The 27,983-nt window shown below is 41.3% G+C and overlaps 1 protein-coding gene across 1 annotated transcript; it reads left to right on the forward strand.

Moving 5' to 3' along the window:
* Positions 1-25,962, forward strand: gabra4 (gamma-aminobutyric acid type A receptor subunit alpha4). The gene is made up of 9 exons (XM_037078113.1): positions 1-374; positions 523-641; positions 2,325-2,392; positions 3,923-4,143; positions 5,055-5,137; positions 8,171-8,314; positions 8,870-9,022; positions 14,895-15,151; positions 18,513-25,962. Exons 1-9 carry the CDS (start codon positions 286-288, stop codon positions 19,044-19,046), a joined length of 1,668 nt encoding a protein of 555 aa, XP_036934008.1. The 5' UTR covers positions 1-285; the 3' UTR covers positions 19,047-25,962.
* The last annotated feature ends 2,021 nt before the right edge of the window (positions 25,963-27,983 follow it).

The following is a 27,983-nucleotide window of genomic DNA, read 5'->3' on the forward strand; positions in this document are numbered from 1 at the left end:
CGGCAGCAGCGGCTCGGGTCTGGATGAGAGGTGACCGGGACTAAGGGTGAAGGTGTGCGCTCGCTCGCGTGTGTATGTGTGTGTATGTGTGCGTGCGTGCGCCCGTGTGGAGAGACTGCAGGAGCAGGCGGAGAGGGGAAGAGGAGAGAAGAAGAGGCTCAACTTGCTCCCTCTACGCGCCGCTCTGCCCTCTCTGCCGCCGCGTCTCCCTCCTCTTTCTCCTCCCCGGGACACAGACATCTGGCGTGGTGACATGTAAAGAGGCTTGAAGTATGGCATGCAAAGATGGTTTCTGCCAAGAAGAAGGAGACGGTGACAGCGATGCGCCCCGCTTTTATTCGGACCCTCTTCTACTTTTGCTGTTTGGCGACTTGGTGAGTCCCACAGTGTCTCTGTCCGTGGTGCTGGAACCCTCCCGCTCCTCGCCTCAGAACAAAACAGCGGTTCTTCTACTCTCTTCTTCTCCTTTTTCTTTTTGGCACTGAAGTTATGGTATCATCATTGTTTTTTTTTTCTTTCTAGTGTAAAGAAAATCTCTGGACAGACAAAGAAGGATGAAAGGATCTATCCGGAGAATTTTACGCGCATTTTAGACCGACTTCTTGACGGCTATGACAACAGGCTGCGACCTGGATTCGGCGGTATGTATGAAATAAATGCGGGTTTTTTTTGCGCGCTATTGCCCATTTTCTGTGTGAAAACCACAAATTTTAATCACACCACAGGCGTGAAATATTTTACATACTCGAATTGGAGCAGGAAAGATGCAACTTTATCGTTTAATTTACTTTTGGGGGGACAAGGGAGGTTAAAACACATCATTAGGCACTTTAAGGCAGCTGTACACTCACTATTAAGCACCAAATACACCCTGTACGTCAAGTCAGTGACATCTATAATGATCATGTATCACCTCTCTATCCAACAAAGGAAAGACTTAACTTCACTTTTCATTTGAGCTCTTATGCCTTAAGCAGTTAAAACACACCATGAAGTGCAATCACTGCTGAGCGTGAAATATGTCAGTTTTATCCATAGTGATAGTATATCACCTCTGAGACACTCCGAACTGTCGGGATAAAAGAGGAAGCTACAACATAAGGTGCAAAAACATACCTGTAAATCTAATTAGCACCGAAAACACCTTGTAAGTCGCAATCGAGTTTTCATAGCCTGGCATTAAAACATGTCCCTCTAAAAGCTTTGCAATCCTTAGGCCCTCAAAACTCCTTCAAAAACAGCCTTTAAGAGGAGAGAAGGGGGAAGAAGTTCAGGGAGAAGCAGCAGAGGAAGGATGCTACTTTAAAGGTGCATTATGTAGTTTTTGGGGAAGAAATTTTAATCAGCAGAGAAAGACCTTCATTGACTGATTCATGTATTCCCAAACAAACTACATAAACAAACACTTTGTTTTCACAACTGAATAAACAAACTGACCTTTGTTTATATGTGGCGGACCCTACCACTTTCTAGCTTAGGGTTAACAGTGTCCTGGGGACCTCATATTTCTCTGAGAACAGCTTGTTTATTCAGTTATGTTTAATGTAAATGTGTATTATTTCCTCATTAATATTGTAAATATTTAAGTTGGGAGTTTGAATTTCTTCTTCAAAAACTACACAGTGCCCCTTTAAAGGAAACACAATGGATAAAGTGGACAACTCATGATGGCAACATTAAAGCTACAGTGTCCTGTGCTGTCTTTACTTCTTTATTGTGTGGAACATGTTGCCTCATGGTCAAGTTCTTGAAATGACATGCGATGTGACATGTCTGAGACTTTATCCGGTAAGCCAGCTGCTGTACAATCTGAGCTGGCCTGTTTGAGTGAAAGCAGCGTTACATAACGGTGTGTATGTTGCGGGACAAAAGCGCTTAATGCACAGTTTCAAGTGCTAAAAGTCCAGATTTGGTTTTTCTGCACACCCTGCCTGAAAACAACAAGCAGAACTCTCATTGGTTTGAGGCAGCAGCCTGTCAACAGAAATGTGCTGATAGCCGGCCATACTGTAGCTTTGCTCATCCCTGCACTTATGAACAGTGTCTTTACAGTCTGCCTCCACATGCATTCACAGAGAGAGAGAGAGAGAGAAAACAAACAGGATTATGTTTTTTTCTTTCTTTTAAGCTATTTTTTTTTCAATACCACTATGCAAAGGCTCTGGGGGAGATAAGCTATTGCATGTCTTGTGGGTTTGATGAGTGTAGGCCCATAAAGAGTGTTTAAACAAAAGTGTGAATAAGCTTGGAGTCTCTGTGAGGCTAGACTGTGACATGGAAGGATTTAAAACAGGAACTTGTTGTCTGTTTCATTGACTCAATAGGTCCTGTGACTGAGGTCAAGACTGACATTTACGTGACAAGTTTTGGGCCTGTCTCAGATGTTGAAATGGTACGTACCCTCACTTTAAATGGAGTTAAAGGATAAATTCACATAAAAATTGCGTATCAGTCATTGTCTACTTGTTATCTACATACTGATGGCGGAACAGAGGAAGTTTTGATATCAACTAAAAATGTCTGGAGCTTCTGAAGCAGATTGAGATGTTAAAAAAAACAACATATAAAATGTCATGAAATTAAATAAAAACAACCAAAAAGCACAAAACCAACCTTAAAACAGCCATCATACTGCTCGCCCATTGTGCATCCTCAGAAGCCCTAAGATCTTGATTTGAGAAGATGTTATTTGCATCCTTGATGCAAGCTCATACACCCACTTCAGACCATGGATACAGCAATTAAAATCTGGATACAGCTTTGGGGGAGCTCTGTTCCTCGGAAAGGTGCTCAGTTGAGCATGAAGCCAAAAAAGTTCACAGTTTACATTAAAGTTTATAGACGCGACTTTCGCAATGTAAGCTCACAGGAGTGAGTGCACCCCAATGCACCATCATGTGAGGTTAGGATTACACCGTTTTTTCACGGAAAAAGTTTTGTAGCTAAGAGAGGAAAAGAATTTGGCTTTAAAAGGGATCTCAGGGCTATTGATTACGCTTTATAAGCTGTATGGAGCTATATGGTGTTTTGAAAAACAAGTCCCCATCTGCGTCAGTTGTTTAGGAGAGTACTGCAACGCTGTCTCTCTGTTAAGCTCCAGAAATTGTGAGGGCTGCAAAACTTAACAACGTTCTATCAGCATCAGGGTGAATAGATGATGACTTAATTTTCATTTTTGGATGAACTGTTCCTTTAAGCATATGTTCATTAATATAGTTGTTGCGTGGATACTGTGAATACTTACATGCACCTTAAGTTTGAAGAACTTTGCTCCAACACAGGCAGGGCTGGGTGGTAACTGTGCACATGTAATTGGGACGATATAGACAAATGAACATAACCAACTCAAATTGTGGATAGATTATAGATACATTATCAGGGATAACCTGAGAACATGTTCTTTATGTCTTTGAAATGTGTCACTTTTATTATTATTCAAATGACAATCAATACTCTATTTAGCCATGAAATGCATGTTATTGTTTCTGTAAAGGTTTTTTGAATTGACCAAATGTCAATACCTTTCATTTGTAATGAAATGTTCTAAAATCTGCTGTGCAATGTCAGCAAAACCAAGGGCAAAGACACACCCCTGTTTACATCAGTGGAGCTGAGATTGAGCAGGTGAATAGTTTTAAGGTTCCTTGGAATTACCATCACTGAAAACCTGTCATGGTCATCACACATCACCAGCCTGGTTCGAAACGCACAGAAGAGGCTCTACTTCCTACAGAAACTTAGGAAGGAGCAAAAGAGGGGGATGATCCATTCTTGCAAACCCCTTGATACTGCCAACAATAAATAGATAAATAAATAAATAAATAAATAAAATTCTTGATAAATGCAGGTAATCACAAAGTAAATATCACCCTACCTACCAACCGAGCAACCTTATATGTTTCTCTTCTCCTCTTTCTGTTAGGAGTACACAATGGACGTGTTCTTCCGCCAGACGTGGGTGGACCGGAGGTTGATGTATGAGGGCCCCATTGAGATATTGAGGCTGAACAACCTGATGGTGACCAAAGTGTGGACACCAGACACCTTCTTCAGGAACGGCAAGAAATCGGTCGCTCACAACATGACGGCCCCCAACAAGCTCTTCCGCATCATGAAGAATGGCACCATTCTGTACACCATGAGGTAATGTGGTATACTTCATCACTATATACCTAACTTTAATTACATGGATTTGTTCATGTGGCTCTTTCCTGTCTTTTCTTTTCTTTTCTTTTGTTTTTTTTTTAACTTTTACTCATTTGTGAGCGGGTGTGGACTCTTTACATGATTGAATTCCACATTTTTGATGGTTGCGCTAATCAAATAAGAAAAAAAAACTTGGAGAAAAGAGAAGACAGACTTTATTTGATTAAAAGCAATCAGGCAGATTTGTTATGAAATCAGACCCAGTGGCTCACAGTGGAAACAGAGCAGAGCTGTGCGGAGGCAGCGCAGAGGCTGCCAAACTTTTAAATCTTTAATTCAATACAGCAGTCAAATCACTGCTCCTCTGCCTTTTCAGTGAACTGGGTTTGGTATAAGTAAGTGTATACCTTCTATCACATCACTAGCATGTATTCATATCAGAGGAATCAACGTGGTCCCTGGAGCCATTTTTTTTAATATTATTTCTCCATTGTAGGTCTACAACATTGGATGTTAACATTTACCATACCACAAGCTAGTTTTTCTCCATCGGAAATGTATGAAGTTAAACCAATTTTCCTTGATAATCAGTGCTAAGATGATGTTAACTCACAGTATTTACTAAAACTGGCGTTTCTGTTCGCCATTCTTGCACACATTTATGATGCTTGTGTGTGTTTGTTTTTCTGTATTTATGGGGTCCCATAAATCCCACTCAAAGTATGGGGTCCGTCAGCTTTGTGGGGACAAAAATTTTATGGGGAAAGACTTGGGTTAGGTTTAGTGTATGGGTGAGGGTCCCCAGTATATGCAATGTCCCCACAATTAATGAAAATAAGTATGTGTGTGAGAGTGTGATCGTGTCTATTTTGTCCGTTGTTGAGCCACTCTTTCCTTTACTTGAACAGGCTGACCATTAGCGCTGAGTGTCCCATGAAGCTCGTGGATTTCCCCATGGATGGACATGCATGCCCCCTCAAGTTTGGAAGCTGTAAGTCTTCTGTGTGTGTGTAAATGAGTGATTAGATAAAAAGGTGGACACAGCAATGGACAGAGACATGGTCAGTACACAATGTTACATCCAGCGTCACTTAATCTAAATAAAGCCTGTCTCCTTTCACTGTGTACTAGCTCTTTACACAGCAGGTGAAGCAGGTAACAGACATCCAGATGTTGGCTGATTTGCTCTGACAGGACAAATCAGCCAATGTAAAACCAGCTGTGTACTCACAACTAACTGTGAGTACACAGCTAAAGAGGACACATGCAAAAGATGCCAATTATACAGTACAAAATGATAGCTTATCGTGTTGGTACTTCATGTGATATTTCTCATCAATGAATCACTGCTGCAGGTTTCCCCCTTTGTGTCTGACTCATTATTATAGCAGCTGTAAACAAATAAACCCATTGTGGCAAAGACTGGCAGCCTCTGCTAGCCTCCACACTGTGTTTTACATTTCGTGCCCCTTGGTGTCATTTCACAAGAGACCCACTGGATAACTTTGCATCACTAAACAGGAGGCAGCACAATTTGCAAGTTAAACACAGCAGGTTGTTTCAGCAGAGACCTTTTGACTTTTTTTTCAGCTTAACTGAATGTCATTTATCAATGCTTCAGAGAAATGCAAAAACCAAAATAAAAGATTCTTTAAGGTATAAATCAACTTATTTGCTTTATTTGCCAAGAGTTTACTGAGCTGATTGACACCATTATCGTGTCTGCACGGTTAATATGAAGCTACATCCAGTAGACAGTTAGCTTAGCTCAGCATATGAATGAATGAATAATGTTTGCTCGGACATGTTAAAAGACAAAATAAGACAATAAAGAAAAAAAGCAAGCAAGCCTTGAAAACATCAGGCATACAGCAAAATCACTAAAGCCCACTAGAGAAAAGCAAACAAACAAACATTGCAAAGATTTCATGTCCGAACCATTTATCATAACTTAAAAACTGGGGACAGGTGGGAAACCTGACCTGCCTCCATCTAATGTTAAACCACCATCTCTGAAACTCATTAATCAACATGTTAGATCTTTGCAACAAATTTCTGACTGTTTCATGCTAAGCTGACCAGCTGCCAATAGTAGCTTCATATTTGAGAGACAGACAGGAGACTGGTGTCGATTTTCCCAACTAACTCTCCAAAGAAAGCAAATGTCAAACTATTCCTTTAAAGGTGATTCCTGTTCATCTCAGTGAAGGTCCCATTTGTTTTTAGTTGCCAGATTTCATGAATGATTTAAAAAAAGCTTTGACGTAAGCTTTATATTTGCAAATACAACATGTAGCACCTTTTAAATAAAGGTTTTTGGATAGTTTAAAGAAGGTAAGTCTGTTACAACTCAAAATTTTGCCCTAGCTTAGTCTGAAAAGTAAAAAAAAAAAAAAAAGAAAGAAAAAAAAAAACATCTTGATCACATGACTTCCCTCTGCTTGACGCTGAAATGGATTCTTTGCTGAAAACAGTGCCGAGGAGCAGAGCACTTTGTGACACGCAAAGCGACAGAATGCTAATACTCAGTAATGACGTATTTCAGTCTTTGTTGTGAACAATGAAACCCTAGCTCAGCATCAGTGTTTATATTGGGCCTTCTGGTCAGCAGAAATGACTTATCTGGGAAAAAAGGAGTTTCTCAAATAGTGCAGCTCCGTCTTATCGGAGAGGAGCAGCAATCGGAAGATTATATCTACAAGAGAAAGGAAAGGGAAAGACAACGAGTTTGCCTTTACACTCACCCAATCCGCCGTCAATTACCCAGCGTGGTGACATTGCAGAGGACAAATTCACATTTCTCAGTTATTGTCATCAGCCCACCCCCCCTTCTCGTCTTCCTCCTTTCACCATCCGGCACTGCTGCTGCTAGCCTCCAGTCAGGAGGAAGCAACCATGGATCTGATTTGGCCTGAAGCAAAGGAAAGGTCAGAATCCCTTCCTCTGCCTCAGGATAGCACAGACCTATGCAGATATTTTCCATAGCTGGTGTGTGTGGTCTTGTATGTGTGTGTGCGTGCCGAGTGTGTGTGTTGAGTGTGTTTGTGTGTCTGCCCCGTCTTCATTTTTCCTTCATCGCTCTTTCTCTCTTCCTCTCTTTTTCTGTTTCTCCATCTGGACTTGTGTGCACAGGCATTGCGTTCCACTCCATGACACACCAGAGTCATTTCATTTTGGCAGCACAGTTGGTATCCTGCCGATGTGGAGTCCCATAGGGAGTGGCAGGCAGAGACAACTGGCATTTTGTTGTGCGTCCACGTACTGGCCAACCTCACTGAGATACATACAGCGATGCTGGGAAAGAAAAAAAACTCTTAAGGTTTAAAGTATCCCTAAGTCAGACAAAATGGAGATTTTAGTTGAACTTTTGTAGGAGACCTGATGTCAGCATGATGCATCGGTGAGTGGAATAGGACAGATGGGACCTCTCTGAACTTTGAATCCAGCCACATTGCGTTGGTCTCAGTGGATCTCAAAGCGTGGACTGGATGTTGTTGTATATTTTTTTTTTTAGCAAATATCAGTTATAAGTCAATCAATGACATACTGTACAGTGAAAGTTCCTCTTTATCTTCCTGCAACATAGTGTCTCTGAGGTTTTCCTGTGTTTGAACAGAGGTGAGGGGTCACACTGCCCCTGACGGCTGGTAGCCCTAAAGGATTTATAAGTCAGAAAAGTTGCAGCATCCCGATGAATCCTGTTGATTCAGATGAGATTCCTCCTTACATTGAAATCAATTCTCAGAGAACAAACAAATGTCATATTGACTTTAAAACCATCAAATTTAATGTTATTAAATATCACCATGCCTTAATTTTATTACATAACTTGAGTCAATTACACATAAAGCTATATAGCTTATCATAACAATGTATATGTTTTCATGTATGTATATGGACAAAGATAAATTACATACATACACTGATTTTTTCTTTTCCTTCACAGCATGTCTTGTTTTTCACGCTGCATCATTCACAACTTACTGTAAGTGACTCATATCGAGGTGGCTTTGTCTGCCTACAGATGCCTACCCAAAAACAGAGATGATCTATACTTGGACCAAAGGGCCCCAGAATTCAGTGGAGGTCCCTCCTGAGTCCTCCAGCCTCGTTCAGTATGATCTCATTGGCCAGACGGTCTCCAGTGAAACGATTAAATCCATCACAGGTGAGACTCGCTCGTCCTTTCACCATTTTGAACCGTTTTGCTGAATGCTTCCAAGAAAACAGGATGCAGGGGCTGATGTGAGGGACTTGGCTTCTTATTTCTTATCTTTTTTTTTTCACAAAAGAGTGTAAAATCTGCTCTCTTTTATTGAGAGAAAACATGTTCAGCTGTCTGCGTGTGTTGTGCAGTGTCTACGGTACCACCTCTACGGTGTGTTTTCCACATGAATGGCGGGACAAATAATACACAGCTGGTAGATACCAGAAGGATTTGGACTCCTGCTTCTTAAAACATCAAGAGTGGAGGCATTTCAGAGGGGCATCGAGTTCACATAAATACTGAAGCAGAGGATTTTAGCAGCAGAAGGTTGCAACAGGTGCCATGTATCCATTTGGGTGAGAATGGATGGGGTTACTAAAATATAGAAGAGTGTAAAAAAATGATCAAATAGAACCAAATGTGACATCTGTCTAAAGCTGCATTAAGTGAAATCTGTCAGGCCGCAACTTTAAACTCTTTGTTCATCAAACTAATTCATGTCTGTTGATCCTCCAGGTGAATATGTGGTGATGACGGTCTACTTCCACTTGAAACGTAAAATGGGCTACTTCATGATTCAGACGTATATCCCCTGCATAATGACAGTAATCCTCTCCCAAGTGTCCTTCTGGATAAATAAAGAATCAGTCCCGGCACGCACCGTCTTCGGTATGTAGACCTCACACACTCCTCTTCCCGCACAGCATTTTTCTGCTCTCTCTGTTTATTTATTTGATGCCTGCACGCCAACGGAGCAATCAGAGCCCGAGTGTCTCCACACAACAAGCTGATGAAATGTGAATCCGCTGCTATTAGTTTAAACTGGTTTGAGACACAAGAGTGAACAGCCGACAGCATTTAGTGAGACAACATTTTGATGCATCTTCTAAGCAAAGACGCCTGAAGCAAAGACCAGAAACTTGGGGCTGTAAAAATTGTTTTGGCTCATCAGATAGTGGATGATACGGAGTCTTCTCCAGATAAATAACTAACTCTAAATGGGCTGAAACTGTTGTGAAACCTTCCCGGGAATAGATGCCCTGCAAGAGAATTTAAAGTGGTTGCTATAAGATGCTCCTGGGGATAAATTTGAGTTCATGTATCTACAGATTTTTTTGCTCTGCGTATAGTATATCTCCAATCAAGAACATTTTATTAACTATGTCTTATCCACACCATGAAAAATAACACTAAACAAGGTCTCAAATTACATACAAATAAAAAGATATATATCGAAATTATTGTGACAAATGTTTGATTTATTCTTCAGTATTCTCTATCTTTTATTTCATTTCTAAGTGTAACAGCAGTGATTTGCAGTAAGGCCTTACCCTAAAAATAAAGCAGTAGTAAGTAGTTTTTCATTAAGGAGAGGTATAAGGGATTAGAATTTGAATTCAATATTGTATTACATTGACATATATGGACATCTGAAGTTGGATTTGTTCGCTGCATGTGTTTGAAGGATGGGCGATGGTTGGTTGGTTCAGCTTGTGTTCTGCTTGTTCGGTGAGAAGACCGGTGTGTTAGCTTGGCTCCCGGTCTTGAGGCAGGTGGAGAAGGCTCCCCTCTGCCAAATGAAGAGACATTCAACTCTGCAATTTTAAAATTGTCTTTATCAGATTGACTTCTTAGCTAGCTTGCTAAGGTTAGTCATTCAGGGGTCACACAGCTTGTTTCATGAAGAGCTGGACAGTGAGTGAACTTCTGTGCAGTTACTGGCTAAGTTAGCTGCGGATTCATCGAATTCATCTAAATTATGAAGGTTGTCTACCGGTTAAACTGCAAAATGTTCTTGTGTGGAGGATTTAGGGTTAATTAAAGGCACCTTTGACAGAGCTGTGCTATATACATAACATATATATATATATATTCATATATATATATATATATATATATATATATATATATATATATATATATATAGACACACATATATATGAGTATGAGGTTTTCTTCCACATAATATACAGTAATGTCTTATTTTCTTTAGAAGTCATGTTGTTTGTGTATTTATTTTTTAACTAGAAAGTCACCAGAAAAATATAATGAAGCTGGATTAAAAAAATAATAATAATAGTCATAAAATCCAATTGTATCACCAAAAGGCTTTTCTTTATTAAAAGGTTATTTCATTTTCTCACACTGTCAAAGGCTGTTGTATTATTCATCATATTTCCGTTATCACTTGCTGTCAGTTTTTGGCCTCTGACCCAGTTGCGCTCTCCCTCACTCCCCTGGTACGAGGTTTAGGTCCCTGTTCCAGAATAGTCTGATTAGTGTGTGTCGACAGTGAGGCAGGGCGACAGACTGAAGTGCTAAAACTAGACTTCTGCTGTAGGGTGTTGGTGTTTTATTATTACGAGACGTTTCAGTCCGGTACCTTCTCAGACACGCTCCTCCACTTATGTCGATGGAAAGTCATTCTGTGATAATAGCACTGACACTTGTCCTCCATTTTGTACGTAGATCTGATAGATTATGTTTTGAAGCATCAGTTTCAAGAGGTAATTTTAACTTATCTCATGACTAACAAGCGGGAGAGAAAATAACATGAGTGTCAGCGGTAATGAACGATTCTTCAACCGGCTAAGTGACATCTCGACTGTTCATGATGCCGGAAGTTTGTGGACTCACATTATGAAAGTGCTCTGCCGGTGGAATATAAATATCATATACTGAATATATAGCATATGGTGTAAATGGTGCACTTGCCCTCCCCCTGGGGCTTTTGCTGACTAGCAGCAGCATTCAGTCAAACTGTGACAGCACATTGCTAATGGTGTCACATAGATACACACACACACACACACACACACACAGCAGCTGCAGCGTCACCCGTGTTCATTCAGTGTGCGTCTGACACAATGTGTGTTTCTCCTGTCATTGTTTGTGCAGAGAAACGCTGTTTGCCCCTCAGCTGAAAATGTCTCCCGGTGTCTTGCAGCGTAATAAAGGGGAATCAATGCTGCTGTCCTGCAGTGACCAATGTATCTGACAGTCCAGCTGCTCGGCCCCCGCCTCCCCGCCCCAAACTGTCCAAGATGACAGAGGCGTCACAGCAGCACAACTATTGTTGTATCAGTCGAGCTTCTGAGGCAGCAGACTTCCTGTGTATGAATGTGAGTGTGTGGCGGTGGTGGGAAGAGAGGAGGGTGGATTGTGTTTGGATTTCTCCTCTTACTCCCTGCAGCCACGCTCTGTTTTGACTTCCTGGTTCAGTGACTCAACCACAGTGTCCCGCTACGAGTGTCAAAGAGGCAGTTTGTCAGGAGAACAAACAGGAGTGTAGGAGGATTAGAGCTACAGCTTCTTGGCTTCAGATGGAGGGGTTGGAGCGAAAAAGCACAAAAAAGATTGGTGTCCATGACTTTGGTATGAAACGTGACTGTTGTTCACAGCAATGTTTGTCTGGTTTGTCTGAGCCCATTAACTTTTTGTTTGGATCTGGATGAAGGGATGGATCCAGGATTTTTTTCTTTTTCTCACTGTCTCCTTTTAAAGCATTGTCTGACGGGTTCACAGACGAGCTCCCAGTGAACACAACCAATTGAGCATTCAGAGGTCTTGCCAAACACGGCCAGAACCCACAGTAATGTAGCATCCGAGGCTGCTGGCTGTAAATTTGACAACAGGGAATACAGCACCAAGGTGGTTTCTTTGCCCAGTTTAGCTTCTGGCTACCTGGGCTACCTGCTGACACTACTAATGTTAGCAGCATGACAAACAAGCAGACAGTAACTGTCTAACAACAGTTAAACAACCTCAGTATTGGATTCACTGTTGTCAAACCGGCCACAGTTGGTCTCAAAGCTTGTGTGGTGGCCACTTGTATCCAGGTACAATTAACTGCTCTTAGCGATGACTTTAGCACCAAATAGAAAAATTAATTTTTTGGTTACTTTTTGTGGATACAGTATATTAAATAGGTTAAATAGGTGAGCAACATGATTGAATTAAAGGTGACTGTTGGGCCTTGGAAGAGGTATGCAATCTATGCAGTGCCGTTGTAGTTGAGCATTGTATAAAAAACATTGTGTATACTGACTGTGAAAGTCATGTTAGAAAGTGGACATTTCTCTTGTGTCTGTATGTTAAGTACAGAACACACGTGCACATCCTGGGGGTTGAGTAGCTTAGCTACTGTGAGGAGCAGAGGCAAGGAAAATGGCTGACGCTCTTCTGAAGTCTCCTCATAACTGCGGATTTTGCCAAGAATACAGAACTATTATTGAGGTATTTCACATAGAACTACTGGATTAACAGCTGGATTAAGTATTTGGAACTGCTGGTAAATTCATTTTTGTCCCTTTGAATGAGCTAGGCTAGAATCTAGTCTTTAAGCTATGCTAAGCAAATTACCTCCTGGTTCTAGCGCTATACTTAATGTACAGACAATGCCTTGCATATCAATTGCCTTGTCTAACTCTTGATTAAAAATATATATATATTTACATGCATTTCACCAAATGCTTAATCCTTAAACTTTTTGAAAGTTTTTCTATTTTCAGGCAAAGCTAAAGTAACAAAGTACTTCCAGGCTGCAATCCTGTCGTAGCGTGGATAAAAATGAAAAGCCTTTAATTGAGTGAAGGGTAACTCAGCTGTAGCATGCAATCCAAAGTGAAATTGTAAAAAATACATTTATTGACTATGAAAAAATATACAAAACATATGCAGTGCACATACAGCACAGCTTTTATTCGAATAGTTGGCAACAAGAGAAAAGTCAAATGTCAAATCATACATTTATCAACCGTCTCAGTTTTAGCATACATTGAGAACAGCTTCACATTAGAAGTTAATATTCTGCGTCTGTGCCCTCAAGCTGCAGTTCACCTATCAATGTCACCCAGCTGCTTTTGATTGACAGGTAATTATATGGCGGTCACGTCCGGGCGCAGGGGATGAATTTATGTTGGGCAAGGACTCTGCAGCACAGACTGTTCCAGGTCTCCAACGTAAAGGGGATTTTCTCCAAATCACATTATTCCTATTTGTTAATAATACCAAGGACGAGTGATGAGCTACAGGCTTATACTGTAACCTTCTGTTACTGAAGGGGCCACATGTGATCTTGCGTGCCGGCCAGATTGGCGACTTGTGTGATTTTTATGATACCCGTCTTAATACAGTGAGGAGTCAGTTCAGTGTGTCCTTCAGCTGTGTTGTGTAAACCCACTTTACTTACTGCATAGTGTTTGCCCCAGTTGCTGCAAGTGACTAGGAGATATACCTTTAGACGGCTGTAAGCTCTTGGTGGCGTGATTTGTTTTGATACACATCAGACTTGTAGCTGTACAAACATTATTAGGAGGTAGAGCTTATCTGCATGCTGAGATTATCCTATTGGTTAAGATAAAGCTTAATTGGTGGAGCTGTTTTTTTCTCCATTCAGTGCATTTGACTGAATCTCTGTGAAAAGAGCTAAAAGAACGTATCCGGCCATAGTGTCAAGCGGTTAACTGACCTCTAGTAGCTGACCATCTGAGTGTAATATTGGGGAGCTTTTTCTTTAAGTAACAGAGAACAAAGTCGCAATAATCAACATTTTATGATTGAGAAAGAAGTTGATAAAATGTGAATGTTTTGGTTCATCCATCAACCTTACTTTCAGCTAAAAGTGAACTTTTTTCAGCCCACCAATCTCTCACATCATAGTTCTGTGATCTTCACTTACTCCTGTGAGAAATATCTGGCTGCTTAGCTGCTGAACATCCACTTTCTTCCATAACTAGTTGTTCACTTTGTCTGTCGCGGGTCTTTGGTGCTGAGCAGGCAGTTGTTTTCACCAAAAATGTCTGATAAACTATTGTACACTACATGCCCAACGCCACACAAAGGGAATGAATAAGTTAGCGACTATCTGGTGAATATAGTGTTTAGCAGCTAAAGACTTCAATATTTCCCTCGCATTTAGCCCACTCTTTGCTCTTGTTTTAGCTCTGTTATGGTCTTCACTTACTCCTGAGAGAAATATCTGACTGTTTAGCTGCTAAACATCCATTTTCTTCTACAGCTAGTTGTTAACTGTGTTGCCTACCTGCCAGACAAAAGTCAGGAATAAGTTATCAACTGGCTTGTGAACATAGCAGACCATTCAGCGGCTAAGGAGCTAAATTTGGAAGCATCTTAGCCAAATCAACTTTATAAGTACTTGGTAACATATAATGATATGTGTATGCTGCCCCGACAAGACCAAAAACAATCAGTGACTCCAGGTGTAAACAGTGTCTTCCATGTCCAAGAGCCAAGTATATTTGGGTCGTTATCTCCCCTGCTTTCAGTTGATGAAATACACTGATGAGGAGCAACAAAATGTACATGGGTTATTGAACACTGTGCAAATGATCTTCATCACCATTAATTTGGCAGTGGCAGGAGGGAAATCTCTCACAGGGTGTTTTAATCTAATTCTGACATGCTGATCTGTAGGGAACCATTCTTAATTGCAAATAGTTTTTTATTGCAAATTAAATAAATGACACACAGATATGAAGAATCTCATATTTGATATTGTTCTGTTTTGATCCCATCGAAGGCATCACCACTGTGCTGACCATGACGACACTCAGCATCAGCGCTCGCCACTCCCTTCCCAAGGTCTCATACGCCACTGCAATGGACTGGTTCATCGCCGTCTGCTTCGCCTTTGTCTTCTCTGCCCTCATTGAGTTTGCCGCCGTAAACTACTTCACCAACGCACAGATCGAGCGGGCCAAGAAGAAGCCAGCCAAATGTCCTCCGGTTCCCCAAACCACGCCTGTCAAGGTCAAGGACACGGAGGAAGTGCTGCAGGTGATTTTTGTTTCCCTCAAAGTGGCTGTGGCAAATAGTCTGATAGCACTTAACTTGAAGGAGCACTTACACAGCATGTCCCTTATTATGTGCTTACTGTATCTGGCCTTTCGCCGAGACTTCTGAATGGCCAGGAGTGGGCTTGCCTGAGGACCGTCAGCTGTGCCCCTGCTCTTAAGAACTGGGAGGATCTCAAAATGTAGAGAAAACAGCAGACATCTGATCCAAGGATGTGAGTTTAGGCTTCTGTATACCACCAGAAACTGTTTGTATCAGACTTTTAGATTGAAAGGAAGGATTATAATTTTTTTTTATAATGCTCAGCATCACAAATATGGAAATACTATAATGCAGTCTCATGTTTTATAACTGAAAATGTAGCTCAGGCTACATTTCCACAAAAAACAAAACCAAAAAATAGTTTTTTTCATTACACCCACAAGTGATTTTTATCTCAGCCAAGGAGGTTATGTTTTTGCCTGTGACCGTTGGTTAGTAGGTTGTTGTTTGTTGTTTTTTTGGTGGTTGGTTGGTTTGTTAGCAGGATCTCACAAAAACTGAACAAATATCCATAAAACTGCAATTAAGGATTGGTCTTGTCCCCGCACAGATCTGCACCAGATAGATTTGATGTAGATCCGAGTAAAACTCCAGATCTAATGGAAATAAATATATGTCTTTTTATACTGAAATTTAGCTTGATTGAATTAACTGGGACTGTCGGACCTTGGTGGAGGTATGTGCTCCGCTCAGTGCCATTCTAGTTAAATATGTGGGAAACAATTTCTCTAGGACGGTCAGTGTTCCTGAAAAGAGATGGATAATGAATTCTACCTGTTTCTCTCACCTGAGTATGCAGATGATTGCTCTTTCAACTGCAGCTTGACATGTTTAAACAACTGCTTGTAAATGTGGACAATGAAATTACTCAATAGCAGATCAGCCTGGACAAACTTAGCCTTAGCTGCTAAGATGTTGAATCTGATCTAAAAACAGCCTCGTAACACATGTTACAAGAAAGCACGAGGTGTTTCTCAGTGATGCTGTTTGCTGTGGAGCCTTTATTTTGAAATCCTGCATGAATACATCGACTTAATCTCCTATTTCTGTGTCACAACTTGAAACAAATTACATTGACACCATGGCAGCTGACATATGGATCGGATCAGAGTTCATGAATATGCCATGAAGCTATTTTAGAGCTCTTTGTCATATATGATGAATGTGTTACAAATCACAGTTCATGTAACTGTAGCGGTGCAGTACAAACACAGGTTTACAGATGGGAGGGACGTGGAAAGAAGGGAGAGGTTCTTATTTCTTCAACTTTATGTTCCTCTGAAGAGATAACGTTAAATGCATCACTCTACTGTTAACTTATCATTGAAGATGACACAACACAGCAATGCATTTGTCAGTTTCACACTGACTACTTTAAGTTGCCCCCTCCAGTCCAAATCCCAGTGTGGCGTAATCATGGCTGAATGCAGTATAGTGACAACGGCACTTCAGTGGATTAGTAGGTTGCCACGGCAACGCAGCCCGGGTACATCTGTATAGGTTTCAGAAAGGCTCTGGCAACTGGAGGAAAAAATGAATACTCTCTTCCTCGAGAGCAGGTCCTGCCGGCGCTGCGACGGGGCTTGGCACCAAACAAGGTCAGGGTGTGTTGAGTTCCAGCCCCTGAACCTTTTACCTCTTCCAGGATGAAAAGTAAAAACCCTGTCGTCCACGCACAGACTTCCTCTGCTGCACATCGGACACAATAACACTGGATCCTTTCATTTTTCAGGGGTGGGGGGGTGGATTATTCCTGCAAATGCCTTAGTACGAGCATCACTCTCTCCCTGCTTGAAAACATCATCTCTCAAAGGATAAGCTCCTTTGACGCTACACTGCATTACCGCCCCGATGAAGTGCTACCTACTTTCTGTCTTAAGCTTGTGTGAAATGAGTGAAATCCTTGGTAAGTGACATCTGTATTACACACACTGCATCGACTGCCTCCGGATGAAGGCCATCTGTGTCAGGGGGACTATAAATCAGATCAAGGTGTATGTTGCCCAGCATGATCCTCAGGAGGGAAAACGCAACAGTTTTACCTTACCTGCCACCTCCTTCAAACGTGAAGCAGACAGGAGGAAATGTGAACCAAATCCTCAAGTTGTTTTCTCTCACATGTGGATCTATATTTAAACAAAACGGCATTGCTTATTTTATGACTCACTCAGTCCAGAACTTAAGCTTGATATGTATAATATCTTCACTTAGAAAACAGGTGTATTTATCTGCATTTAATCAGTTTGTTAAATATTTTGGGCAGGTATTTTACTTTTTTATTTTCGTATTTTAACAATTTTAAAAGCCTCCTAAAAACCCGATTCAGAACACAATGTGACGCTTACACTCTTCACTTAATGAAACTTCCTCACTCAGGTCGACAGCTGACTTTTACAGGGTTGAATAGGTTTGAGATATTTGAGACCAATATTTGACATTTTGAAAATCTGACTGCTATATATTAACCATGCCAGTGCTCTGGTGAACAGACTATGTAACTGTTCTTGTTTTTCTAGATGAACTCAAACCTGTTGATGTCATATCTGGAATGGACTGTTTGCTGAGCCCTGCTGCCTTTAGTTGCTGTTGCTTTGCCTGTTAAGCTTTTCACAGTGCAAAAGACTTCTGTTTACTGTGTTTAGGGATTTTAGCTGAAGCTAGCATGCTAACCAGCTAGCATCTGCCCGTCCTGTCTGGTAATACCACTTTGTACCCCAAAAGAGTCAATAGTGAGTTACTGTGGCATCCTGTCTGCCCTCAGTCGAACATTAGAGGGACGAAGAAGTGAAAAAGTAGCGCCGTAAGGGCAAAAATCACGTTCGTCAGCAAAGAATGATGAGACAGAAATAGAAGCAAAACAATCGTGAGCCTAAAATTGGCATTTCTACTGCCAGAGACACTATTTTACATACAGCACCTTCAACATAGGCACATTATGACTCTAAATTCAGTTATCTTCTAAACGATTCACTTGTTTTAATTGATTAATTATTTAATACATTTTTTTTTTTACAGTTTCCATGTTTTTGGTGGTCACGTTATATTTAGTGTACAGTCAAAAGAACTCTCGAGGAGAGTGCAAAAAAACACATTTTCCACATTTGGTTGTGCTCTGCAACCTCACTGCTAGATGCTGCTAAATCCTACACACTGCACCTTTAATTCCAAGGCCTTACAGGTCTGCTGCACTTAGTAATGGCTGCTGATTGGGTCAATGCTGTGTCAATACTGGTCGGCCGACCTATTGGTCAGGTTCCTCATTTCAAGTGTTTTTAAGAAAAGTCTTTCTCTTTCTCAACAGAATCCTGACACCAACGGTAACCTGAGGAAACGGATGAATTACATTTCCCACCAAGAGGCCAGCAGTCACCCGAGAGCCCAGTCCACCACCAACATTTCAGGAGTGGGCAGAGCGAGACCGCTGCGGCCTTTAGCCAGCGGAGTCAACGGCAGCTCCTCCACCCTCTCCCGCTTAAGCCCCAAATCTGAGAGCCTGCTCAGCGTGGCCTCTTCCTCTGCCCAGCTGGTGAAGAGCACACCTCAGGCTGCAGCTTCCACGCCAGACGTGATGGCTGGGACGCCGTGCAAGCAGAACGCCAGCTCCTCGTCTCTGCAGCATCTGCTGGGGCCCAAGCTGGAGCGCATCCAGATGATGGGGAACAAACTGGAACCAAAGCAGACGCCGTGCTCCCAGCCCACCACCGCTGGCATGGGTGGAACCAGCAAAATTGACAAGTACGCACGGATCCTATTCCCAGTGTCCTTTGGGGCTTTTAATATGGTCTACTGGGTGGTTTACCTATCAAAGGACACGATGGTGGCTAAAGGTGGTTAGACTTTTCTCCGGCAACAAGAGTGAAGACTCATTTCTTTAAACAGATGGGGAGCAAACAAGGATTATGGGAGTTTGCAAACAATGAGAGGAAAACTATTTTTCTTGCCAGGAAGATAAACAAAAAGTGCTCACCAAGCACTTCCACATCCTGGAGAACACACTCAGAATCCATTTATTTTTTTCTTCTTAAGGTCCTCGAACAGTAAGCATGGGAATAAACCAACCAAATTAGAAATATCTGACACGGCAGAAGAAAGAACACCTGCACAGTGGACTACACTACTGTCCTCTTTTATCGGGCTACGTCGGACTGTGAAGGTCTTCACTGGCTTCAACTGCCTCACGATCCCGTGTGGCCTGCAGTCAAGGCATGGGAATTTTTCATTTTTCCTATTTTTGTACCCTGCACCTGGCAAGATGTTTGGGTCTGTGTCCTGAAACGAACTGCACCAATGTTCTGTAAATACATACATTTATTAGGACAAATGGATTTATATTTACCAATCGCTGTGTACTTCAGTTTGAATTGTAAGACTTGTTACTTTGGTGCCACAGGCCAGATTACACACACAGAAATGATTTGAGAGGACAAACAGACTCTAGTCGTGGGTTTACAGGGACTGAACACCGGCTAAATAATGGTCATCTAAAATGAAATAGATAAATAAATAGGTTTGTGTCTGAATTAAAGTCAAAGCTGAGTGGAGCTTTGGGCCGCGGAAATGATCAGCCGCGAAATCCCCTTTTGTACAGTTCCAACTTGCAAAGCATCTTTTTATTTTATATATGTATCCAAGATGGATTAACTATTCTGGAAATACTGAAGATGAAATTTGGGGATCACTCGGATCAGAGAGAAGTGAAAGGCAAGTTATTAATTCATGTAACAGTAGGATTTAAGCTTCTTTCCTGCCATAATGGGTTGCCAGATAGTAGACAAAGATTGTGCAAGTGATTAAAATACAGAGCGGAAGAGAGAGTAAAGCCATTCGTCCGTGGACGACTGCAGCAATAAAACAATGAGTTGGTTGTATGTTTAGGAACATTTTGGTGTGTACAATAAAGGAAATGTGACCATTCAGCAACTGCTCCAGGGGAGAGAGTCAGGTGACATCACACACCTCTTTAAATTTGTGTCTAAACACATTCCATTATTTCACTGCTTTACACGGTGTCCAACCAAAATGTACATCCGGATTTTCATGTGTTCAGTGGGTGAGTGTTTGCGTGAGCAGCGTTGTTGACAAGTGTTAAAGGCTGAACAAAGGCAAAGCATGCCCGTTTGTTCAAATGAGACCGGCCCACAGAGTTTTATTTTCAGGAGGCTCCAGAGTTAGCTGAAGTGCAGCTGTCACTCTGTCGTTCAGCCGCTGTTAATTGTGCCGGCTAGAATTAGGGTAATGGGATTTACTCCAGCCGATCTCAAAATGCGTAATAAGAGTCTGCAGCACAGACGTGGTGCTGTGCTGCTCTCTCTGTTAAGATGGCGCTTAAGGAAAAGCTCAGCATTTTGAGAAATGTGTGTTTTTTTTGCATTCTCCTCAAGAGTTCTCATATCTGTACACTAAATATAACGCTGCTTGTCAGCACCTGCGCGGTTAAAGAATAGAAACAGCCTGGCTCTGTTTAAAAGTAACAGCACCTTTGAAGCTCACTAATTAAAGAAACAGTTCGCCCCAAAATCAGAAACATCAACTTTTTTTTCATCCTACCTGTCGTGATGTTCATCCATCTGGATCATTTTAAGTGAGTTGCAGAGTTTTGGAGCTATCAGCTGTAAAGACGTCATGCCATCTTTTGGGTGTAATGGAGGCAGCTGGAGAGGCTAGCAATCATTACAGGACATGCACACTGAGCTCCACAAGCCGAGTGCCATCTCGTTCCATTATACTTAAGCAAAAGCAGACATCGCTACAGCCGGTGTCTCCAAAACTCACACCAGAACAGTCTAAAACAGGGGTGCCCAAGCTTTCATCCTTGGAGGGCCAAAACAAAAAACTCAAAGGTGGGCGCTGGGCTAAAGGAAACACCTATTGTATTTCTATTGTTTTGATGCAAAAATGGTGTTGGTATTGAAAGTTTACGACTGACTTCCTGTGCAATCTGCGCCAGCCGTGCAGACCTTATAAAGTACAACAATAAAAATATCTGGCAGGTCAAATTGAACCTTATGTGGAGGCCAAATAAGGCCCCTGGGTCCCACTCTGCCAGTCCTGATCTAGATGAATAAATAGCACCATGGATAGAAATTTGTATTTTTGATTCGGGGGGGAACTGTGCCTTTAACTTCACTAGTAAGACTACAGGAATTCAGCTAGCAGGCTAGCCGATTCCCCCTGTTACCTGTCTTTATGCTACGCTAAGCTAGCTGACTATATTTAGTACAGAGGTGAAGTGGGTATTGATCTTCTAATCTGACTCTCAACAAGAAAACCAATAAGCTTAAAGTAAACATGTCGAACTTTGATCCCCATGGACACAAAAGGGTTAGTCAAACTTTTTTTGCAATTATTGAATTCAGCGCTGTCCTCCTAGAAACGTTTAAACAGCCCAGAAACCTTCGACCATATTAACAGTCACCTGTGCGATCAGGACCTTGAGCATGTTTGCAGTCTGCTTGACCCTCGGAGGTAATGAAAGATATTGATGATAACTGAACCTTTGAATGTGTGAAGGACGTCATTACCTAAATGTCACATGACATGACGTCAGACGCTTTGTCCTCTCAGTGGTCTCTTGTTGCTGTTCTGCTCCGTCACTGGCTGGTGGAGGTGAAGTGTGGGGTTTATTGTCATTGAGTCCTTTGTCTGGACACAATGACATTTTTGGTCATCACTTGCTTTATATAAGTGCAAAGTCTTCTGCCAATAGAAACCACCATAAAATGCCAAACTTGTGGCACCTCAGCAGATTATTTGACGTGTTGAGCGCCTGTAGTGCGTTGACGAGATCATTCGTTTAGACGAAGGAATCACAACTATCATCCATTGATTCTCATGGCCTAAATTTCCTGAACAGTCGTTGGATGAGCGCAATTCCAGTGTTCACCTCTGCAGACAGAGATGTCAGAAGTGTGTGTGTGTGTGTGTGTGTGTGAGGGGATTCATGATGCAGGGGGGGTGCCTAGTTTCTTGCTCTAATAACCATATCATCCATGTAGCCATGGTTGTTGGCCCTCGTTGATCGGTTAGTCTAACAGGAGTTATGATGCTGCCACATCGACGAGAAACAGGCGGCCTGATGGACAGATCAAGATGCCCGACGCCACTCACCCCTCTTAAACGCAGCCAAGTGTGAAATTGATTTTGCCGTTATTGCCTCCCTGTTGGCCTCACTCTCCCTCGCTCGCTCGCTCCGTCTCTCACAACAGTTGTACGAAAGATATCTCATCACAAAAACACGGAACATGTGTGTGTGCTAATGAGGAGCCTGTCAACAGCAGATTGATGCTCACTGTTTAGGTGGTGCTCTAAACATGTGCATGATGGATAGAGCTGCCAGCACCAGGTTGTGGGTTTTCTGCTGCTTTTTAAAAAAACCCACCAACATGCTGTTGTAGAAGACGGGCAGACAGTTAAAGACCCTCCACATGGTCGCTCTGCCATTTTGAAAGCTGACACGGTGCGGGTTTGTGGAAAGTTCAACGACACAACCTGAGATCTATTAATCATTGTCTGTTCAGCTGTTTAAATAGTCCAACGGCATCAAAATAGCTTTTTTCCAACCGCTAGAAGCTGGTAAAATGGGGCATTCATTGTAGTTTTTTGGAGCACTTTGTGAAGTAAATCATGGCACAACACTCCCTCTAGTGGCTCAATTGACCCCTTTTTATTTTGAACACAATTCTATTGAGGATGTGCTCCTCCATTCGCTCTGAACAGGCAGGATGCCATAGCACAGGAAGTTATCCTGCTTGTTGCTATTCAGGTATACTAATCAACATGAAGACGAGAGTGTAATTCAGCAGCTGCTTCTCCTGTATGTTTGACTACCAACCAGAAGTGTTGATTTTTTTTTTTTTTAACAGACTCCACTGAGAGAATCTGCAGCTCAGGACACTTTTTCCATCTTGCATCGCATTGCACTTGATTGAGTCCACTGAAAAGCCGACGGATTGTAACGCTGAAACAAAAAACATGAAGCAGAGAACCAGAGGCGTCCAACTGTCATTAACCACTGACCCCCATTTTCTTCAAGTGAACTAAATAATCATGCTGACAAAAAATTTGTTCACACTGTGTCATTAAAATGTGTTTTACTGGAGGTTTAAAGGCTTGTTTAACCTCATATCATGTGTTTCCTGCTGACAAAGCAGAGCCTCCATTATGTTATTACCAAGGGGACAGTGAATGTGCTGGATGTAAGGGTGATCTGACTCACCTTGCTTTGAGGGAGCATACAGTAACTTATCTTCCACATCACAGTGACATTAAAAGCTGTGTGTATTTATAACAGTGGCAAGGGAGCATTTTAAATACCCTGAAATCAAGCACACTGAGTGACATTAAGACAGTGATATAATACATGCCTAAAAGGCTGTACATGGTCTTCTCCAGTCAATTAGTACTATTCGAATAATGTCAGAAAAACTGAGAGCGAGAGGGTCTCTCTTTTTTAAATCTTCATCTTAGTCGAGAATGACCACAGAATAATGTGTCAACCTGAAATATTATGCAGAGAAATTCAATTAAGTATTTAGGTCACACATTCAATGGCAAAAGCACGAAATGTTCTACCCAGAGTCAAATTCTTGTTTGCATCAGGAAATGGTCTAAATCAGGTGTGCTGAAACTTTTTTCTCTTGGAGGGCCAAAACTTAAACCTAATGACAAAACATGGGCCAAAAACAGGCACCTATTGTATTGTATTGTTAAGAAATGGTACAATACGGAAGCCTGTAAGGACAAGTGAAAAAAAGGAATTCTGTTGATCCATTTTCCAAGTCTGACCCAGTGTGTTTTCTCTCCTGTGTTTATGACTGAAAGGTGCTATTTGTAGGAGTTGATTTAGAGTCTCATTCCCAACCTGCCAAAGACTGACGCTCTGGGATGGTAGGACGGGCCAGGTGCCATCCCAAAGGTTATAACATGCTGGGAATGAGACTCGAAGATCAACTTTTCCTACAAATAGCACCTCTGAGATCAGGTGACAACATGTTTTGCCAGGATACTCTGTTAAAGTTATGATGTTTTTTTTTTCTCCACTTGCCTCTCAGGGCTTACGTAGTACTCGGGTCCCAGGTTCCTGTATCTGACTGCCTTCATGCACAAATCTTTACTCTGCCAGCCGGGCTCAGATTATGGAAATCAGTAAATAAAAAGTGGAAAAGCATAAACATTGATGCACATTGTAATTTTCTTTTCTGCTGGAAACATCTGGCGGGCCACCTTTGGCCCGTGGGACAGACTTTGGGCAGCCCTAGTCTCAATGGTTCACTTTAGTTGTACACAGTGAGGAAATTATATTATTGTTCTTAAACACAAGGATAATTCGTTTTGTGACAAATGACTACAGATCAGACATGTATGTGTTGGTTCTTATAGCCTGTTCATGGCTTCACACAGTACTGGGTCCGTTTAATTTCCAACCTCCTGAAGGAGATGAACCACTAGAGGGAGCAACATGCCGTGACTTCACATGATCAGAATCACCACAACAGGCTCCAACAGGCACACTTGAGGTTGTTTTGGCATCTAATTTCATTGCTTTTAAAGTGACAGATCGATGGATGCATTGTGTTAAAGAGCGGGGGATTCAGGGTCTCACGAAAAAATGAGGAATAGTTCCATTTCATGAGCCACTCTCGAGAGATTAGCACACTAATGATGTAGGTCTCTCCTCCATATCATTATTATTATCATCATCACTCATCTGTCTTCATACATGAGGATCCCTCAGGCTGAATCTAGCTTGTTAAGGGGGGGATACTGATTTAGGGATGCAAGTATCTGGCGTTTCCTGACAAACTGAGCGTCACTGAGCTGTTATCATTGTTGTCATAGAACCTTTAAGTGTGTGTCTCCATTCCAGCTTCAAGGGGCATGGGCAGTGTATTTTGATTTTACATTTTTGTCTATCACATATGGAGATATTTCAGTCTTTTTAAAGTATTGTTTTCATGCAGCTTGTGGATCTGAACAGTTTCACTTAACCCAGTTTTGGAATGCCATAGGCCAAGATAATTAACATGCAGGCTCTTGGTAGTTAATAGGAAAAAACACTTTCTATCAATTCTATCATACTTTCTAGCACAAGTGGTGGTGAAGAAGGATGCCATGATTCCCGTTGTCTGTTGTGTCACATAACATTCACACACGTACTGAGGAGCCTAAGGGTCTTTTCTGCTGGTGATGTGGAACCAAGATTTTTCTTGAGAGATGATTTTGATACAATACCTCAGTAATGATACTCAATAGTAGGAGCACCATTTAATTAAAGCAGTATTTACTAGATAAGCCACACAGAGACAGCAATAATGTAAACAACAGCATAGAACATGACATACAGTATGTACTCAACCTTAACTGGCTTACATAAACTAAAGCTGCACCAAAGGACTCATGACAATGCTTTTCCATCATGTAAGAATTTAAGGTAAACACTTTAATTAACTCAACTCATAATCAAACACTAACAGACCCTCGACTTGTACTAACATTTTAACCACAGTGCAGAACTTTGGCTGCGCTGGTGTGCAGGGGATTTTTCTGCAACATTGCCTGAATGAACTGGACTTGTGAAAAAGACAGTTGTGTATCATGTACTTAGTATTGATGCCACATTGAGCTTATCTGAAATGATACAATATGGTACTAACTGTACATTATTTCAGCTGTTTGTGTTACAGTTGATAGGCTGATAAAAATATTTTTTTGAACTAATGTTTCATTTATTAGTCCTTAACCAATGCACTGTTTTGAAGAAACACAATAAAACATGTTAGAGAAATCACCGCTTCATGTTTAACTTCATTTGAGAAATTGGACACAAAGGAGCTAAATATTACAGGGTACAAGCAGGAGACGCAGACCATACTGTGTTGGTGTAAACTGGTCATCAGTTAAGAGCAAACTGACCAGGTGTGCATCAAGCTTATTTGCTCTAAAAGCAGTGGTAATTGATATTTTTGGACACTTGGGAGCAGCAAAACAACCCCTGAACACAATATTGACATATAATCACCTTACAGAGTGGATATAGCTAACGTGTAACACACTACACATATGCCAGATAGTGCCAGCCAGTCATGGTTGGTTTAGGCTCTGACAATGAAGAGGGATCACTGCATCTTGAAGGTGGAGCTGGAACGTTCTCATTAAGGTATACCGTTACCGTATACCGAGTCGAGCTGTTTTGAATGCTTCACAAGGTCCAGAAGTTTTGTGTTTAATTAGCTTAGTTTATGGCCTTAATTGCACTATAAATACGTCAGTAAATAGGCTACCCCAAGTTTGATTTCAAAAAGCATTTATGTGTCTTGAAACGGCAGTTGCTAATGTGGATAAATGAGACCACGGAGGATTTCTGGGTCATTTAACGTCGTCACGATGAACACAAAGACTCGTCTACTATGACTCATCAGTCTGTCTTTACAGTCGGACTTTAGTCTCAAACCTCTCTAACTTTACAGCATGTAGGTTGATCAGTGTCTAGGCCATATAGTAAAGTGTTATAGCCTAACATCAGAGAATGATAAAAGTGGTGTTCATATATAAGATGATCTTGCTGAAAAAAACGTGTCTGTATCACAAACTCTATGATTGCCACAGAGCTGATTCTATGCAATAATTCAAAATCCAGTTTAAAATTACAGACTTTTTGTCTAGTGAACCAGAGCGGCGCTAACCTCCACGCAAGCCTACAAAAATATGTCATCCCTGCAGCTCTCTGTGAAGGTTTGCTTACAAAGTAGTAGCATGTCAGAAATGTGTTAAAATAAACGTTCTTTAATATACATATTGATGCTCCATGTCCTCTCATGGTTATGGCTAATGTATGATCATTTTAGGCCTCTGGCATTTCCTACCTGGCGATGCTGCTCATGGAGCGAAAGTAAGTTCAATATTCATGGTCTGTCTTTCTGTTTCTTTGGCTGCTAAATGCTCTGCACTGCGCTCACCAGTTAGCCACTGACGTTGTCTGCTGTCTGGTACCTGTAAATGATGGAGGTAAAAACAAAATAAGGAATAGTGTGAATGCTAATGAGCATGTCCTTCTGGAATGTATTATTCTTCTTCTGTACATTTTTTTTTCTACATATTTTGAGCTATAGAAACCATTCAACTATAGAAATATTCAGCTTGCTTCATACTTTTGGAAATATCAAACTTTTTCTACAAAGTTTTTCCCATTCATACTTCATTCAATTTTTCAAATTTCATTCTGCTACTGCTTCAGCATACGTTCAGCTAAAGAAACTGTTGCACTATCAAAATGTTTAGCTTTTTAAGCTCTTTCAGCCTTGAACTTTTCAGCTTTTTGAGAAATTCAGCTTTTTCCGAAAATTTATAATATGGATGTAAATGGGAAAATCTTCAAATCCTCTTCAAATCCCATCGACTTTCAACCTCCTCTTGTCCCTCATACTTTGAGCTACAGATACCAGTAAAACTTTTAAAGAGGCAAAAGACCTTGAATTATTGTGCATGTGTTTAGTTTTCTAAAATCTTTTACAGTTTTGAAATCATCACAGTTGTAGTCTTAAGGATTTTCAGCTCATCTTCTAATTTTATAATGGGTGTGTATTGCGTGAGCTAGAGTGCATGACATCATCGCTAAGAGCAGCTGGAAAAACTGGACAAAAAATTCTCTTCAGCTTGATTTGGATCCCACATATTTTACTTGACATAGACAATATATACATAGAAATGTAGGAAATCGTGTTGGCTTTCAGTTGATAGTCTTATTTAAGATGTAGGACTTAGCCACAATGTTAAT

This window comes from Acanthopagrus latus, chromosome 18 (assembly GCF_904848185.1).
Source record: "Acanthopagrus latus isolate v.2019 chromosome 18, fAcaLat1.1, whole genome shotgun sequence".
Classification (NCBI taxonomy): Eukaryota; Metazoa; Chordata; class Actinopteri; order Spariformes; family Sparidae; genus Acanthopagrus; species Acanthopagrus latus.